Genomic DNA, 18,182 nt, shown 5'->3' on the forward strand with positions numbered 1-18,182 from the left:
AGATCCGACATAGACACACGCACATCATGTGTGCAGTTGTGTATTGTGTGTTTATTATGTAAAAGCTGCCTCATTAATGTTGTAAAAGTGTGAACATTTAATGCCCAACATCTATGCAGAATCCTTCATCCTTTGCTTACCGTTTATTTTTTAATTGTGGTTATAGTTATCAATTCTCAATATCTGTTATGGAGTTTGCAAACTACAGAAGGATAGATAATCTTGGTGTCAGAAACTTTATTGCCAAAAATATGATGATGATGAATTGATCAACTGAAGGTATAGAAGGTACAGAGGTCACATACAGGACATCATTATTCTTGTGTAATCAATGGCATAGTGGTAATCATCTCCATTTCATTGGAAAAGAACATCATGTAGTCAAACTTACTGTGGTTCCCAAGTTTCTAAAATTCACTTTGCAGTGTTGGTAACTGGTGAAAGAAAATTGTGCAGTAGGTAGATGCTTTAAGGTCGGATGGAATGTTCTGAATGGGACTCACCCTTCATAGTTATCCAGGTCACTTGGATTATTCCCATTGAGAGCTGCAGCTGCCATTTTGTCCAGTTTGTCTTGGAGGTCCTTGTTCTTCCTCTGGAGTTCTACGATGACTGAATTTAGGAATTCAATCTGTAAGAGGAGAGACGTGACAGTAGCATCAGAGCAGCTCCTGGCAAATATTCATCCATGTTCAACGTTATCCAGTAACGAAAATACTCAAAGAATAATCCCAGTTCAAGAAATGTTGGCACAATGTACATAATGTAAATAAAAACGGTCATAAGACAACATATAACGTGTTAGAAGCAAGACATTTAACTATTTCAAATAGGTCAACTCATTTTGAATCCGATAGCTGCAACGCAAACAAGTTGAGACGGGGCAACAAAAGACTGAAAGAAACAAAAGTAACTGCCAGTTTACTCTTTATATTACTAGAAGAAGCCAGTTTGAATCTGAATTGTCCTGCCAGCAGTATAGACATTTAATCACTAAAACAAATTGACATTTGGATGTGAATTATGAGCCAAAGCTCCAGCTGAGAAGACCGAGGACTGCTGAGCAGCAAAAATACAACGCAAAAGAAGAGGATGCTACAGAATGGTAAACATGACCGTGCCACAACATCAAATTTTAAATGAGTTAACATTTTTCATTAAATGGTATGTCTTACTTTCAATACCTGTTGAATGTTGTCTTTGTTGTACTGAGAATTAAATTCATATGCATGGGATTCATAATTGTTGTATCCCGTTTATGATCACTTTTTCCTTTCAGAGTTCAGTTGCAACTTTTAAAAACTTTGTCATCTCCCTTTGCCTACCTTGCCTAATCTTTGAATTTTCTGAAGGAGTCAATAATGATGCAAGTGAGATAATAGCAAAATCTATTACACAATATTTTCGGAAACGATTAAAGAAAACAAAAAAACAAAAAAAAGAAGAAGGTGGTGACCACAGAGTCGTCAGGCCAAGGAAAATCAAAGCTTGGAATGAGTCAGTGGGCGAGTCTGTGAAATACCCACTGATGATGAGTGAAAGCATGTTTGGTAACTTTCCCTGGTGAATGTGAGCACGTAACACCCTGTGAGCTAAAGAAATGAGGACTCAAGCCTGATTCGTCTTTGGAAAGACTGTACTTCAGTGTGACTGAACCACAACCAACGAAACAGTCACAGTGACGGACAAACATGCAGAAGTGAAGCTGATGAAAAACATCAACAAACCGCTGCCTGATGGTGGAGTTGCATTGCCAACATCAGAGACAGGGAGGAGAGGAGTTGGAAAAAAGAAAATGAAATTCAAATTAGGACCCGCCTACTGGAAGACAACACACCCTAGTCATCACAGACATAGATGGTACAGTATAACATTTCAGAGGAAACCGAGGAGGGAAGTGTATGTTGCATTACTGATGACCTTCATCCCACTGCAGCGGTGAAATGACAACTCTACTACTTGTGGTTGAATCAATCATCAGCGATGTAAAATGCTCCTCAAAGTTCAATTCAGGTTTGTTTAATCTCTGTGAAACATTATACTGTTAGATATCCACAGTCAACACATCATTGCTACAAGCAAAACAGAAAAAGTATTTAGTACGTCATGTGGCAGTATTTTTTGTTTTTTAGTTAGTAACAAGTAAACAGTGCAGTCAACATCCAGTCCAATTCTGTCCATGCAGCTGCACTGAATTATGAACGCAGTGTCTCGTTATCTAAACAGCCATTTCTGAGGAATAGAATGGAAAACTTTGAATTGAATGGTGGGGAAAAAAAATATGATCTTAAAAACTTCTCAATCTGAGCAACAATCAAGCTGAGTGCTAAATGACATACCTGACTTTCTGCAGTCTCCTTGTCCTCCTTTAACTGTTCTAAAATTGGATCACCTGGAAAACAGGAGTTAATTGCATCATACTCTAGAAACAAAATGTCTAAGTGATGGGAAAGCCGTTAATGAAATCAAAAGTACCTGAAGAGTTGTTGATGGCGTCGGGCGGTGCAGCCAGGTCCTTCTCCAGCTTCTTAATGCGCTCCTGTAGTTTAACTTTGTCCTGCTCCAAGGCCTGAACGGTCCCCTGCAGCGTCTTCACCGAGGCACTTTCCCCACGCAGCGTGTCCAGCTGTTGAGAAAATATAGACACATAAACACAAAACATATTGACTAGTGGAGCTATTTGCATTTTCTTTAATTTAGGCTTAAGTTTAGTTACAGTCTATATATTTTTCTTGTTTACTATTTTTGCTCATTTACTTCATTATTTACCGACTTTATTGGCCACTTCTGAGAGGTGAATTTACATAAGTGGGTCAAGGTGGATGGGACAGCAGGCTGTGAGGGCACATGGTTTTTTTTTTTTACCAGGAACAGAGGCTGCAGAAAATGACAACTGTATGCTTGCTTCAGTGAGTAAATAAACCACATCAAATGCACCTTTCTGGTACGGACATCGATTCATTTTTGATCCGTTCAACTGCGTAAAGCCGACCTGTGACGGAGCCTCAGTGGCCATTTGAAAAGTTGGTTGGTTTGTTTGAGTTTGTTGTGGGCAAATAGCCACGACACTGACCCTTTGAAAACATGGCTTCATTATTCATTTTATACGTTTTGATGTGAACTTTGATGGTCGTCCACTTGCCCAGGGGGATTAAAGTATAACTGCTGCTACAGACCCACTGATGTGTTTCCCTTTTTGCAACCAGTATCTGTTACTCTCACGGCTGTGTATTTAGAGGTAAGGCACATCCTCATGTCATATGTCAACAAAAACTTTCTGACCCAGAAGTGACATCCTGTAAGAAATGAGCCCTGCAAGATTTGAATTTGCTTCACCAGGTTATGTGAAAACACCTCCCCGCTATCCAAATGTGCTTAGAGTCTACAAATCAGCTGAGAAGTTAAGCAGGAATGTGTCTTTTACAAGTTTTGTAATCGTGTATCAAAAATTCCATCACATTGACGCTGCGTAACTCAATTTCCAGCTGAAAACATGTGTTTTTAAACCAAAGTCAAACTGGATCAAGCCAAGAGGTCAGAGTTTGCGCTTTCAACATCTGGACTTGCTTAAACCTTTATCAGGAAATGTACTTATTTGGTCATTTGCACATTCCCATCCATTTATTCCAAACTTGCTAAACTGAAGACAATTAATCATCAAAAATACAACTTGCCTAATAATTCTGCACAATGTAGAAAGAATGAGGTTTTGGATGGGGCACAACATAATATATTGTAGTAACCTAAATTCTGATAATGTATTTCAGCAATTGATGTTTGTTCCCATTTTAGCATTTGTGTATATGAATATGTAGATACTTGTTTTTTTGTGAAACACTGGGAGCTGAAAGGTGCTCTCAAGGTAAAGGTATTTATTATGTTTAGTTTTGTAGTTTTAGTCAGTGCGGTAGAGAAACTGCAGCCCCATGACGTAGGGCTGTGAAACCCCTCTGTCCTGAGATAGAGCTGTGAGTACCTGTAGTCACTTTCCAGTAATAGTTCTCCTTCAATCATTTATTCAATTATGGAGATGAATCCAAGAATCAACTCAAAATCCATTCAATGTTTTTCAGAATCAGAGTGCGACATTTTAATGCATCCATTCAATTGAGCTTCCATTGTCAATCACGTTCAGCACCACCCGACGAGTTCAATGCATCATCAGACCTGTTTCTTACCTCGCTCTTCAGGTTTTCCACCTGCTGGTCCTTTTCTGAGATTAAGGCACCGTTTTTACGGGTGGACTGTTGGATAGCGGCCTTCTCCTTGTTCAGCTGCTCCTTCAAGGTGCTCTCGCTATCAAACACACAAGTCAAGACACACAAATTTAAGGGAGCTCCTTTGACTTTTGGACATGAATACAATTGGTGCAGACCTATTTTCTTAAATGTTTAATAAAATATTTCCACATATATGTCCTTTAACTCGCATGGATTTTGAAACTTTGTTTTAAAACTAAGGTTTTAGGGACTTTATGCCATAATGCTTAAAAACAAACAAGGGTGCCATTTTAATTATAACCAAAAGATTGAAAACTAAAATTCAACAATTGATCACATTTCAAAAGCATGCTAAGAGAAAGGAATTTTCTAGAGAAGATGAGCACACTACATTAAATTAGTCAAACATAACTTTGTTTGTTGTTACATTGTTAGTTAAATTAGAAAATTATCAAATTAAATTTTTAATAAATGAATCAAATATGCCACATTTTAGTTGTTTTTGGGAGTGGAATGATGCCAACTTTGGGTATGTCCGATTCAAATGTTCAAAAATTAGGATGACAGTCAATGAAATATGTTCAAATGATGTTAAAATTGATGAAAAACCTTCATGCTAAAAATTATGTCGGCAGAAGCACGGGAAAAAAGTTTGAACGAGTAGATGAACATGAGAAGGACAAGAGCTGAGACTAAAGGCAAAATGACTGATGACTTGGAATAAACTGAGTTTTCCATCACCTGCCAACATTGATGATTTTTTTACAGTCACATGTTGAAGAATGACATGATGAAATCTTAGACAGTAAAGTACCTCAAGGCATTATTTGGCAGGCTTTGAAGGGAAAAAACAACATGATTTACCACCCACTCAATCACAATTGCACCACGTGTGCTGAAGTTGATAGCAGGTCTAAAGAATATCAAATAAAAATGCTGACTGACACACTGATTATGTTCTCTCACCTCTTCTTTAACTTGTCCAACTCTTTCTTCAGGTTTGAGTGCTCATCCTTCAGCTGGAAAGACCGTGATAAATTAATCAACAACAGATAAAACATCTTGCTTCTTGTAGTATTCTATTTTATTTTAGAGTGAAGTTGAGCACCTTCCCAAGATCACTCTGCTCTTTGTGATTGATATCCAGCTTCTGGCTCAGCTTGCTGTTCTCATCTTGCAGCGTTTTCTGGGACTGCGACATCACAGAAACCTCATCTTTAAGCTCCTCCCTGAAGAAATGTAAAGAATTCATGTCTAGAGTTTAATAGCAGTGGGTAATGTAAGTCTGTTCCTCAACAGGATTACAACGATAATGACAGATTAGCGTTCGAGACAAAGTTTAAAGATGTGCTCACATCTCCTGGCCGAGAGTCTTGGTCCTCTGAGCTTCTGCACAAATCTGCTCTTTGGATACTTTCAACTCTTCTTGATGCTTTGAGTTCTCTTCTTTCAGTGCTTCCAACTGGAAAAAAAAAAAAAAATGACATTCCATTTTACTGGAACAGGACACAGCAAAGATTTCACTCTGCAGTTGGTCAGTCGTGAAGCAGATTTTTCATCAAGTTTGAAGCAGCAGTGTTAATATTTTCTCTGCAGTCATGCATTTCTTACTTGGGTCTCTAGTTCCTTCTTGGAGGACTGAAGCTCTTCCAGCAGAGACTGAGCTTTGTTCTTCTCCTGCATCAGAACAGTTTTCTCCTTTGTTAGCTGTTCGAGAGCCTCATTGGTCTTGCCAGACGCCTCTGTAGCCTGTATGGTGCATGAGCCAGAGATTAAATAAGATCAATTTGAAATTCAGAGCTACAAAAAGCTGGTTTACATAAAATCCTGAGTGATCCAAACCAACAAGATTCAAAAATTGGTATGTCATTTGGTCAAGTCAAATTAATCACTTTCATTATCTAATCTTTTTTAAATTTAAAATCATGCTTGGTAGGTTCACAAATTTACTTTCTAATTAAGAAACGATTATCCTAAAGTTCACGTCACCGTAGTTTTCAAGTGGAGCGAAGTTGACAAATTAAAGCACAAGCATTACTCGAAGGAGAAAATTAATTCGTATACAAGCTAGAATACTAAACTAAAACCTGTGGCCTCAGAACGGATACTGGACACCAATTAGCTCCTGTAAAAGTCCAAATTAGTGGCAAAAAAGATATTGCTTTTCAAGTTACACAAACAGCCTACAAATATCAGATGGTTGAGTGATATGAAATCACTTCCCACCAAGATATTGTAGACTAGAGTTTTGCTAAACATTAGATCGCGTTATAAGCCCACAGGCAGAGGCTGGGAGCCAGGGGTGACAAACAGCAGTTAGTTTATGGAAGATGAAAGTTAGACGAAAATCAAAGGAGAGGGAGAAGAAGCAGCGAGCATGCAGTGAGAAGGTGACAAAGCCCCAGCCGGTCTACAGGGAGTGAGTCAGTGATTACCAGAAGAGGAGAAATACCTCAAGCTGCTTAGAAAGGGCATTTTTTAGTTGTGACTGAAGCTGGTTGACTTGCTGCTGGGATTCATCTCTCTCCACCTGCAGTGCGTCCGTCTGAGCTGCCAGGTGGGAGATGCTGCGGGAAGCTTCTTCCTTTGCTACAGCAGAGGCTTCTGCAACGGCATTCTTGTACTGCTGTTCTAACGTCTCTTTATCCGCCTGCTGCGCCTTCAGATCTACCGCTAACTTTTTCTCATTATCCCGCAAAGAGTCCAGCTCTTCATGAAGCTTTGACCGCTCCGTGGTCCAGGTTTCTTGATCTGTGTGAAGAGCAGAAATCCTCTTCTCCAATTTGGACAGGCTGGCTCCAAGGTCCTCTTTATCTGTGCTCAGGGAGCTCAAGTGCTTACTCATTTCATCAACCTTAGATAGAAGCTGGTCTTTATCTTGTGTCACCTGAACATTTTGTTGCTCTTGCCGTTTCAGTTGTGTTCTCAAACTCTCAACATCAAATGTTAAGGACTTTTGTTGCTCGTCTGCATTTGTAAGGCTCGAGGAAATGTCTATATTTTCCTGTGTAACTTGGGACAGTGTTTTCTGCAGTTCCTCAATTTGTTCCAAAAGACCATCTCTTTCAGAAGTTGCTTTATTGTGCTCACTGGATTCAGCCTGCAGCTGCTTGTCAAGGAGCTGCTTGGCCTCCGACTCTGACTGAATCTCATTTCTTAACTTCTGAATCTCCTGAAATTGCTCCGCTTTCTCCTTCTGCAGGGACTGCAGTTTTCCGTCAGCCTCGGTCTGCAACGACTGAAGGCGTAGACAATCTTTTGTAAGGTTCTCCACCTGATTACTGAGCTCGACTTTAGCTTTTTCAAAATCTGCTTTGAGTTTGCAGTTTTCTTCCATTACTTCAACTTTGCCCTTTTCAAGAACTTCTGTATTGGATAAATATTTCTCAAGCTTATTTTGCAGCTCAGTCTTTTCTCGTTTCGAAGAGATCAACTCTGCTTCAAAGTCATCTTTTTGCTTTGTAGTTTCCTCTAGCTTTGTTGTTAAATTAGTTTTTTCTAAAGCAAGGTCAACACTAGACCTAGAGTAACAATCCAACTGATCCTGAACTATTCGAATATCACTCGTTAGTTTATCACGTTCAAGAGAAAGAGCATTTTTCTCAGATTGTGCCTTTGTGTGCTTCTCTTCAAGCTCCCCTTTCTCCCCGACCAAACGGTCATAATCCATTTTCTGCTGCTCAAGTGAGGAATCGAGGCTCATCTTTTCTTTTCTTAAAGCATGTAGAGCCATTTCAGATTCTGAATTCTGAACGTGATATGCTTGCTTCTCTTGCTCAAAAGTTAATAAAGCCTCTTTATGGTTCTCATTGGACTGACACAGTTGTTCAACTGAGATCTGAAGCTTTTCTTTTAATTCCTGTATCTCTCGGAGGAGCTTTTCATTCTCATTTGAGACTTTTCTTTGGTTCGCAAGAAGGTCTTCTTTCTCCTGAAGAAGGTGAAGTCTTTCAGAATCAGTCACTTGACTGCTCGTCTTGAAATCTTCAAGCATCTGAGTTAAGCTCATTTTTGAAGCTTTGAGTTCTTTAGACTCGTGTGCAGAATTCTCCAAATCTTTCAGAGCAACACTCAGCCTACTCTGGAGTTCCTCCTTCACCGTCTCCAGGCGCTTCTTGTCCTGTAGAACAACACTGATTTCTGAAGACCGCACATCTTTCTCTTTTTCAAGACTTTCTGCGAGGGCCTGGAGCTGGGTATTCTTCAGAGTAAGATCTTCTTTTTCTAAGTTCAAGGATCTAAGTTTTGTCTGTAACTCCGCATTCTTTGCATCAAGAGACTTTTTGGCATTTCTCGCAGCATCTCTTTCTAATAATAGATCATCTTTTTCGCGCTCAAGTTTGGACTTGCTTTCACTGAAATCCTCTTCAACCCTGCTCTTCTCTTTACAGACATTTTCATAATCTTCAAGCAGTTGCTTTTTCTTGCACTCGGTTTGCTGGATGACCTGTTGGCTATTTAGGATAACTTCATTCTTCTCAGAAATTTGTCTCTGAAACTCTTCAACTTGGGCCTGCCATTCTCCGTTTCGCCATTTCAGATCTTTGTTGTCAACCTGTGCCTCTTGAAGCAGCTGTTGAAGCGTCTCCAGTTCTTTCTTCAGTGAGGTTCTCTCTTCATCTGAATGTTTGTTACTGGTGAGCAGCTCCTCCTCATGTTTCAACAGTTTCTCTTTAGTTAATTGCAGTTCTTGAGTCTGGACTGAAAGTTCCTGATGGTTAATTTCAAGAGCAGAATGCTTTGCCTGCACATCAGAAAGCTGTTCCTCCAGTTGGCCTTTCTCAGCCTTAGCATCCTCATTTTCCTTACACACACTTTCTAGTTCTAGAGTCTGTTGTTCCAGTTTTTTGGAAAAACGTTCAACGTCATGTTTGCATGCGTCAAGCTCAGCAGAAAGACACTGGGGAAGACAAAGTTGAAACAACAAAAAGAGGGGAACATGTATATAAGAAAAAAAATGTATGAATGAATCCAAAATAAATCAAGCAGATATATATATACACAAATGATATGCAAATGGAAAGTTAAGCAGAAGAAGCATCAAAAAGGCAAAGGATCGCACCAAACGTTACACCACAACAGTTTTTAGACAAAAGAAACATTTTCACTCTTTCGTGATAAAGTCCTCTATAATGATGACAGTATCATTATAGAGGACTTCTTTAGGTCCAGCATTCATAAAGAAATAATTTTGGGCATCAAGTTTGTAAAGGTATATGCTTTAACCGAATCTTTCAGAATTAGAAATAAGCATACAAGTTCAGAAAAGGGCCTGCAATGATGTAGAAAAACTAATCTTAATGAGTAAGTGAAAACGCTCCAATAAAAAGCAGGCTGCTGCATGATGCCTGGAGGGGTACCCTGCAAGTGTTCTTTCTGAATGGAGGCAAACATTGTAATGCTCTAGTTTGATACAGTATTTAAAGTCTACAAAGAATTCAGAGCGTCTCACTTTTTTTTTTGCACGAGACTTGTGACTAGAAACTCCCATTTAACAAGTAATACTTATGCACTCTCAGAATCGGGTGGACTCCGTCTATTTGAGTAATCAACTACTTGTTCAGTTGCCGTTTGATCGGCTGGCTAAACATTAGCTCTGTTGGAACTTCAAATACTCAAAATGGTGTTATGGATGGAGAATCCAGTCCAGTATTCAAAACACCAACACAAATATCAAATAGCATCCTGTGTTAATGACACTGACTAATAATTCAGACCAGAGAACCTCATCTTTTGCCCACTGAATTGGCTCCAGCTGCTCACTACACCAACTTGAATAAACCGAGTATAAATAAAGAATGAATTGATAATTCATTGCTTGTGACGAGCATTTAGAGTGAAGCAGTAAGTAACCTGAAAACATTTTAATATTCAATTTTATTAAATAGTTTATTGCCACTGTGATTGTTGAGAGACTTTGCACACTAGACCTGGGTAACTGAAGACAGAGTCAAGGGTACCAATTGTTCCGCTGTTTGATTTTCCTAAGGGCATTTCTTGTGAACGAATATATTGAACACAATTTTATCAGGTGTAGCCCTGCAAACAAGTATCATGATACCATCCACTGTAGATATGAGGTAAAATGAGAACCCTTCAGAAATAATTTGCATGGCGGTACCAAGTAGGTAACAGTGTTGAAAATATGTATCATTCACAAATGTTCAAACAGTATTAGTTGCACTTACAATTAGTTGCTCATGTGTTTATAAGACTTCATTTCAATTTCTGTTTTAATGTTTGAACTCCTCATGTACACGAAACAATTCAGTTAGAAAAATGCGCTTCTTGTATCTCACTAATGCGAGTGTCAACCTTTCATTTTCAGAAAAGATGTGACTTTTTTTCCTGACGTATTGATTGTCTAATTCACAATTTAAGTCTGTCATATGTACGTCAACCCTTATGGAATTTAAACAAATTGATAAAATAACGGACTCAATCTCTGTTTTGTCTAAGGTTGTTCTTACCTGAGCTTGTTCTTTGTATGGCTGCAGTTCAGATACCACCTTCTCCAGCTCATTACGTTTGTCCTTGGAGGAGGAGAGCTCCTGCTTTAAACGGTTAATTTGACTCTGCAGTGCTTCAAGTTCATTCACATGCTGCTCTGAGACCTGAAGGACTGATTTCTCATGAGAAACCTTCAACTCTTCAACCAGGGTCTCACTCAGTTTTCCAGTCTTCTCCTGAAGAACAGAAAAATGAAAAAAGCCACGTACACCTTGGTACACGTATCTTGATGCAGCAAAGATACACTTATCTATACAGTACAATACTTACCAAGGCTTGAATTTTCTCCTGCAGGCTGTTTATTTCTGTTTGATGGATATCTCTGGTCTCTTTTAGCTCCTTCTCTTTGCTGGACTGCTCCTTCTTAAGTTTTTCATCATAAAGTGCAACCTTCTCTTTCTCCTCCGCGAGCTGGTTCTGTAGCTCTTCTACCCTCCTGTGGGACAATAAAAAGAGGATGTGTAGTGGAATGTCAGGTAATCTGAAAATAAGTCACTAAAGCACAGAAAAACTAAGCATTGAACACATATCAGAGAGGAAGACTCCTCAAATATCAACATGACTGAAATTATAGGTTTAAACAACAGCAACCATATTAAATAAGAATCTGGAGCGTCAGTACCTTTCTTTCTGCTTGAGGTGTTCGTTCATTTTGGTCAGTTGCACAGAACTGTCACCAGACGCCTTCATCGTGTCTGAAATATCATTTTCTAGCTTGGCTTTATCCTTTGAAAGTTGCTCAAGCTTTTCATCTGCAGCCTTCAGTTTCCTCTCCAGTCCTGATTATAAACACATGTTTATTATTCCACAGAAAAATAACTTGTAACAATACAACGTGGGAATGGTGTACAATTCCCACAAAACATTTCAATAGGAGCAAATATATCTTTAATGATCTCACCAGAAAGCTGATTCTTTAGAGCCTCCGATTCTGCCGTCAATGAAGTGCACTGCTCGTCCTTTTTACCAAGTTTCTCGGTTATTTCTACAAAGAATTGTTGCATTTTGAAACCAGTGTAAACTTAAAAACTGCCAAATGACATTAAATGAAAAATTAAGTGCACAATTTACCTTGCATAGTTTTATCTGATTTTGTCTGCTTCTCTGTGCTTTCACACCACTTTTGCTTCTGTAGGTAAAATTTGATTTTAGAATATGATTTTTTTACATTTTTAACATACAGTATTTAGCTGATCATCAACATACACTGGATGAGTAGACAAAGCTACTGCAGAAATAATAAGAAAAGACTAAAAAGAAAGATAAACGTATGCCACAATGCTCACCAGATCGCCCAGCTCTTTGTCCATGGTGTCCTTCTCCTGTTTTACAGAATTCAGACTCTGCTGCAAAGAGTGGACTTCCTGCTGTTGTCCCTCCAGCTGAGAGTTCAATTCACTAACCTATAGCATATGTCAAGCGGGGAAAATACAGTACGCAAAAAAAGTAATATGCAATTGAAAAACTACAGGAAACAAATTGCTGCCATTTTTGAAAGAAAAAGAAATTGCAGACATCAAGGAGACCACTCAGCAAAAACATGACTCACTGAGCAAGAGTATTTAATGCTCATGGAGTGAAAAATAGCTCACCTTGGCTCCCTGGTTGTTTCCTTGGCTCTGAGCATCCTGTAATTGGCTCTTCAGGGTAGAGAGCTCCTGGTTACTCTGTGCTACTTGGCTGCGTAGAGCCGCCATTTCTGCCATCTGCTCTTTGGTTTCCTTGTCCTTGTCTTCAGCCTGTTGGGCCTGCACTGCTTCTTCTTCCTCAAGCTCCTTCACCCTAAGTTCAGTAGTGTGAAGCTTTCCAAGAACATCCTCCATCTCAACAAGGTGCTGCTCCTCTGCTTTCTCCACACTGGAGCGCAGCGACTCCTCCAGTCGCTCCTTGTCCTCAGTCAGGGACGACACCTGTGTCTTCAACTTCTGCTTCTCCTGAGTCCAAGCCGAGACGTCAGCTTCATGTTTGGCTCCAGCCTGCTCCAGAGCCAACTTGTGCTCCACCTTTAGTGTTTCTACTGCACTTTTGGCTTCTATGAGCTCTTCTGTCTGGGAATCAGCCCCTTTGCTGAAGGATGCCTTTAGCTCTTCCATGGCTTGCTGGTAAGAGGTGAAAGCCGATTCCAACTTGGAGCGCCATAATTCAACAGTGTCGGCATTCTCTTTCTCGGCCTGGCTTAAGCGCATCTGTAACTGCTCTTTGTCACCAGAGAGCCTTACAGATGTTGCTTGAAGCTGGGCAACTGCCTCATTGTGGGTTTTTTCTTGAGCCTCTACTTTGTCCTTGTATTTTGCCAGTTCTTCTTGCTGTTTAACTTCAAGGGAAGTCAACTGATCCCTCAGAGACTTTATTTCATCCAGAAGGGGAGACAAAGTAGAGTCTGAATCCTTAGAGCCATCCTGCATGTCAAGCCGTAGTTGCAGGTCAGCTACCTCTCTTGTTCGCAATGAAAGATCCCTCTCAAGATCCATAATACGGGACCTTTCTGACACAGTAGCAACCTTGAAAAGGAGAAACCTTGCATTTAACATTTCGTTCATTCAACATTTTGTTCGTTTTTGTTACTAAAAAAAGAAAAAAAGATGAGCAATGTGGAACAACATACAGCAGACAATTATGAAATAGTAAATTATGCCCTCTGCATACAAACGGTATAATTTGCTGCCAAGTGATAATTTAAAAACCTTTGAACTGAAGAAAGCGTTATACTGACCTCTTGTGGTTTCTAAAGGACATGGTCCAAACAATGGAAGTGAGCACTGAAAGCATGTATGGAGCTACAGCAGTGTGCAAACTACTTTCCACCATCAATTTTCTATCACTTATTTGCTGCAGATGTTGATCTCAGAATCTAAGCAGCAATATTAAGACATTATTTAGCTCAAAATATAACAATCACAAATAAGTGTCTCTCTTTGCTACGTCAACATAATTAATGGTTGAGATGTGTAAACAATGAAATCAAACGATACGTCTTTTCAGAGTACTTTGTATTTCCCAAAAAATGGCAGGGACACCAAATGACCAGGACAAATGGATGCTGGGAAGGACCAGGGAAGTAGCACATAGGTTAAGTAAGAACGATTAGCTGGGGACGAGGGGGGGTGGGGGGTTGATTGTCTGTCTGGTTAAGTGGTTTTATCAGAAAAGCAAAAATTAGTTCAGGTTGAAACTACCTGATAATAGAACAAGTGAGAATACTGTCACGAGACAGCTAAACTTTATACTACTACTATTATATTTTTAATACAACTCAAAGAAAAATGGGCTTGATACACTTTGAATTAGGGTGTAAAAAAAAAGTGACTAAAGCCAACATTTGTGGAAAAAAAAAAAAGTAGAACGTTAAAACAACTTGTGATCCTAAATTTGGCCTGGGTTAGGAATTCAAATAAAGTTAAATTGCATTAGTTTATTACTGAATTTGTGACATAGGAGCAAAGCAAATCATTTTCCAACATTTGGCTGGAAATGGTTCATTTGCAGATGGATTCACTGCGAGCTACCTCAAAGCAATACTTCACTATTGCTCAGACTCTCTGTGAAGCATGCATTTTCTTCGAGCCACTATCCCTAGCAAAGGCCCTTTTTTCCCAACGCAGCACAGTGCAGAGCAGAATTCATTACCCTAGTGTCTTCTAACTCTCTTTGGAGTTTCTCAGCTTTGGTCTTTTCAAAGAGCAGGTTCTGTTCAAGCTCCTTAATGTGGACATGCTCCAGTCTGGTCTGCGTCTGTTAGTAAACAAGGGGGAGAGGAAGAAAACACACCAGTGCCACCATCACATGCCAGCCCAACACAGACAGAGGGTAGGATGGAGACATTTGAGAGGATGTCTACGTGTGCTTTAGTATATGAATGGAAGGGTGGAAGAGAGGGTAGTGGGGGGAGGGGGAGGAGGGGGGGGATGAGAAAACATCCTCATGCAAAAACTGAGCAACAAACAGCTGCAAATAGGGATTTGTTGTGGAAGAAATGTGGGAAACACAAGACAAGCAGAACAGATGGGGCATTTTGATTTTGAAGAATGAGTACAGCATTGGAGGCAGTTTAGAAGTAACCATGCATGACTGACACCTGGTGAATAAAGCACACTGATTGTTAGGACACACTAACATTTGCTAATGTGTGTCAGGTCGCCAAGTAAATTAAGTTACAATGACTTCACCACAATCCAGACTGAATGCACTTTGATTTAATACTTTAAATCAGAGGTGGGCAGTCCTGGTCCTGGAGGGGCACATTTGTGCATGTTTCCATCGTCTCCCTGCTAAAAAAAACACCCAAACGTAGTAAATTGGTCTTCATCATGAAGTTCTGCAATCATTACAATCAGATGTGTTGAATGAGGAATACTTAGAAACTATGCAGGAGTGTGGCCCTCTAATATAGGACTGACTACTGCTGCTTTACTCTTATCATGTAGAGGATATTTGCCGTGGGTAACGACTGGTACATTTTGGAAACTGTAGTTTTCTTTTTGTATCATCAGTATCATCAGATAAGCTGCAGCTATACTGCATACTATTTTAGTGGTAAAGTCATTGTCCACACTGTAAACGAAACCACCAGTTATCAGACCACTGTGTGAGACTTGTGATCAACTCAACCAAAATGAATCAGTACCACACAAGCACATTGGGCTTAAGAAATAAAAATTAAATAATATTCATAATTGATTTCTTGGTATTGGGTGTTGCAATTAAGGATTCTGTCCCAACATAATGCAGCATTTACTGGCAAAAAGTCATGCTTTAAATATTACACTCCACCTAGTATAAGCAGACTTTAAGTTAAATTTTGAGAAGGGGAGTAGCACATGGTTTAAATGTAATGGTTATGACTTATCAGAGATCGAGAACTGTCATTTGTAACCACAGAAATGTTGTTACACTTCAAATCAATATTAATGACAGGTGTGATTTGTTTTGTTTTTTTAATTTCTGAGCTCACTGTACTTGTTCCGCAGTACTCCAAATATAAACATCAACTTTGGCACGGAATGCCATGATTGCAAATTGTCAAGTACTCAAACTATAGTGTGGCACATATACATTACTATAAATAAAACATTACACTAGAATTCTTCTCAATTCTTATAAGTGCTATTCCCCTTGGGCTGCAGTGGACAGGCGGAATTTAGGTTTGTGACAGGGTAGTGGAATGACACGAGCATCTCCAGTGGTTCCATGCTGAGCACTGGATCAACATGAAAGACGAGGACGAGAAGGAAAAAGAAGCAATAAGATCATCATTTAACAGGGCGGCACCGAGGGTTATGGCTTAACATTAGTCACACCTTCAAAGCTAACAATGCATCATTGAGTTTGGCCTTTCCAAGGTTTTTGTTTTGTTCAAGTGTTTCAAGCTGCATGCACCTTTCTTTCATTAGAAAATCCAGAGCTGTGAGTAAGGAATAAAATGTTAGTACACACATTTGAAGAGATAATAAAGACGCTCTCTAACCCTGCAGCCCTCATTTGTAACATCTATTTTGAGCTTGGAAGCCGACAAAGCGACTGGCCCGGCCCCCTGTGCAATACTCTGGAATAAATGACAATCTTTGATCAGATAGAACACAATTACCTCTGCAGTGCAGCACTTTGCAAAGCATACCATAGAATAAAATTAGTTCAGAATAGTGAGTACACTGACTCAATCTAAGATTGCATTGATGCCACACAGCCTAATGGAGAAACTCAATAAATCCAATATTTGTAACAACTTTAACATTAACCACACAGCTGTGAACATCAATAGGGAACAGTGAAAATTTTACAAGATCCTAATGATCCCATCCATGATTTTCAACCCTCCCATAACAGCTTAAAGATAATTACTCATTCAACACTACAATTTCCTTTGAGAGAAAGTGAATGTTTTTCAGTATTCTTTAGTTCTAGGTCTGACATGTGTCAACAAATTAAATTGGACTCTTTTTCATGTGCTCATTGCATTAATTAAATCTATAAAAGCAAAACAAAAACATTGACATTCCCCATGAATTATTAATCTTTGAAATTAGAATGTAACTTGCAAGGTAATGGGAGGATTACAATTCATTCTTCTGTCAGATGGCCAGTTCCCTGAAACTATTTGTCAACATTACGTCTCTTAATGGGTTGAAATGCCTGCAATGGTTTATGACAATTAATATACTTACAGAATGAGTCATGTATAATAATAATAAAATAGTTGAAGTGGTGTGGACCTTTCCTGTGCATTTACCTCCAGGTCTCCTTTGGTAATACAAGCTTCTTCCACACGGAACTGAAGGTCCTCCACTTTCCTATTGAACAAAGAAATAAGCACAAGAGGGGCAATAATAACCTTGAAACTACTAGGATCAAGGGCAAGGCCAAACCAACTGAAGTGAAACACTTTGTTGTGACTTAGAACACTGGATAGGAGATAAGTGAAGTACCATTATAAGCTTAGCGATTACGTTCCTATTTTCCCCTCAAAAAAACCAACAAAAAAACAATTATGTCATATTTAAACTGCACAGTGCATTTGCATGTTTGATTCGTCACAAGTGTCTGAGCCTTACCTGCGCTCTTCTTCCAATTGATTCAGCAACTCGACTTTTTCTTTATCTGCAGCTTCTACCAAGGAACGCAACTGATCCATCTTGGTCTCCATCTTAAAAACACACCAGACCCAAAAATATTTACTGACAACACTGGAGTTAGAAGATCCTTCAATAGTAATGTGGGATCAGTGAAAAAAAACAGACCTGCTCCTGATCATCCCTGAGCAGCGTGATTTCTTGCTCCATCTCTCCAGCATGGCTCGTGGCCTTGGCAACCTCGGCTCTCTCCATGTCCCTCTCAGCCATGAGCTGCTCAATATGCTGTTGCTTCTCCTTCAGTGCCTCCTGCAAAGCTGTAGTGCCTGAAATCTTTCGATTATATCTCGATGATGTCTCCGTTAGCTGTACAAAGAATTTTTTTTTAAAGCATGATAGAGAATACAATACAAGTCTGACTCCCAAATTATTGCTGTTACTGACCAGGCCTGTGCGGCTGGGCTTGGCACTAACAGAGGATGCCACAGAGCTCATGGTACTGATGGATGAGGAGCTAGGGCTTCTCTTCAGCCCTGATGGTGTGGTCACTACTTTCCGAACTGTCGTTTTTGCCTTGGCTGGTGTGGTGGAAGGGAAGCCAATGCGTGTGACTTTGTGCACGGGCGCAAATAAGCCATACTTGGGTTGGCACTGAAAATATCTGTAGAAAAAAAATCACAGTTAAAGGAGGTGTATAATAAGGTCGTATGCATACAACTTATCTTCATTTTCTGACACCCTTAGTACCTTGTGCCTGCAACTGCCCCATCATTTTTTCCAAGAGGCTCATCCAATTCCACACCGCACCATTCACCTTTGGCAAAATCCGTTTCCCCAAGAAACCGTACCACGCCCGCCTTTGTACCACCAACCTAAGAAACCAAAT

General features: G+C 39.6%; 1 protein-coding gene across 3 annotated transcripts in view; it reads right to left on the reverse strand.

Annotated features, from left to right (window-relative positions):
- The window catches only part of clip1a (CAP-GLY domain containing linker protein 1a), a 29,224-nt gene that overhangs the window by 2,697 nt on the left and 8,345 nt on the right, over positions 1-18,182 (reverse strand). Inside the window, exons 4-25 of one of the 3 annotated variants that reach the window (XM_080467512.1) lie at positions 18,044-18,168; positions 17,741-17,957; positions 17,465-17,662; positions 17,279-17,370; positions 16,957-17,017; positions 14,358-14,462; positions 12,323-13,231; positions 12,017-12,133; positions 11,802-11,859; positions 11,632-11,715; positions 11,353-11,509; positions 11,001-11,166; positions 10,691-10,906; positions 6,673-9,120; positions 5,832-5,969; positions 5,576-5,682; positions 5,329-5,449; positions 5,187-5,239; positions 4,179-4,296; positions 2,476-2,626; positions 2,340-2,392; positions 504-631 (exon numbers count right to left, since the gene is read on the reverse strand). In XM_080467512.1, coding sequence (XP_080323638.1) covers positions 504-631; positions 2,340-2,392; positions 2,476-2,626; positions 4,179-4,296; positions 5,187-5,239; positions 5,329-5,449; positions 5,576-5,682; positions 5,832-5,969; positions 6,673-9,120; positions 10,691-10,906; positions 11,001-11,166; positions 11,353-11,509; positions 11,632-11,715; positions 11,802-11,859; positions 12,017-12,133; positions 12,323-13,231; positions 14,358-14,462; positions 16,957-17,017; positions 17,279-17,370; positions 17,465-17,662; positions 17,741-17,957; positions 18,044-18,168 — 5,822 coding nt within the window. The remainder of the gene's footprint in view (positions 1-503; positions 632-2,339; positions 2,393-2,475; positions 2,627-4,178; positions 4,297-5,186; positions 5,240-5,328; positions 5,450-5,575; positions 5,683-5,831; positions 5,970-6,672; positions 9,121-10,690; positions 10,907-11,000; positions 11,167-11,352; positions 11,510-11,631; positions 11,716-11,801; positions 11,860-12,016; positions 12,134-12,322; positions 13,232-14,357; positions 14,463-16,956; positions 17,018-17,278; positions 17,371-17,464; positions 17,663-17,740; positions 17,958-18,043; positions 18,169-18,182) is intronic. The other 2 variants (XM_080467510.1, XM_080467511.1) reach the window with 2 other exon arrangements.

This window comes from Lipophrys pholis, assembly GCF_963383615.2.
Source record: "Lipophrys pholis genome assembly, chromosome: 7".
Lineage (NCBI taxonomy): Eukaryota > Metazoa > Chordata > Actinopteri > Blenniiformes > Blenniidae > Lipophrys > Lipophrys pholis.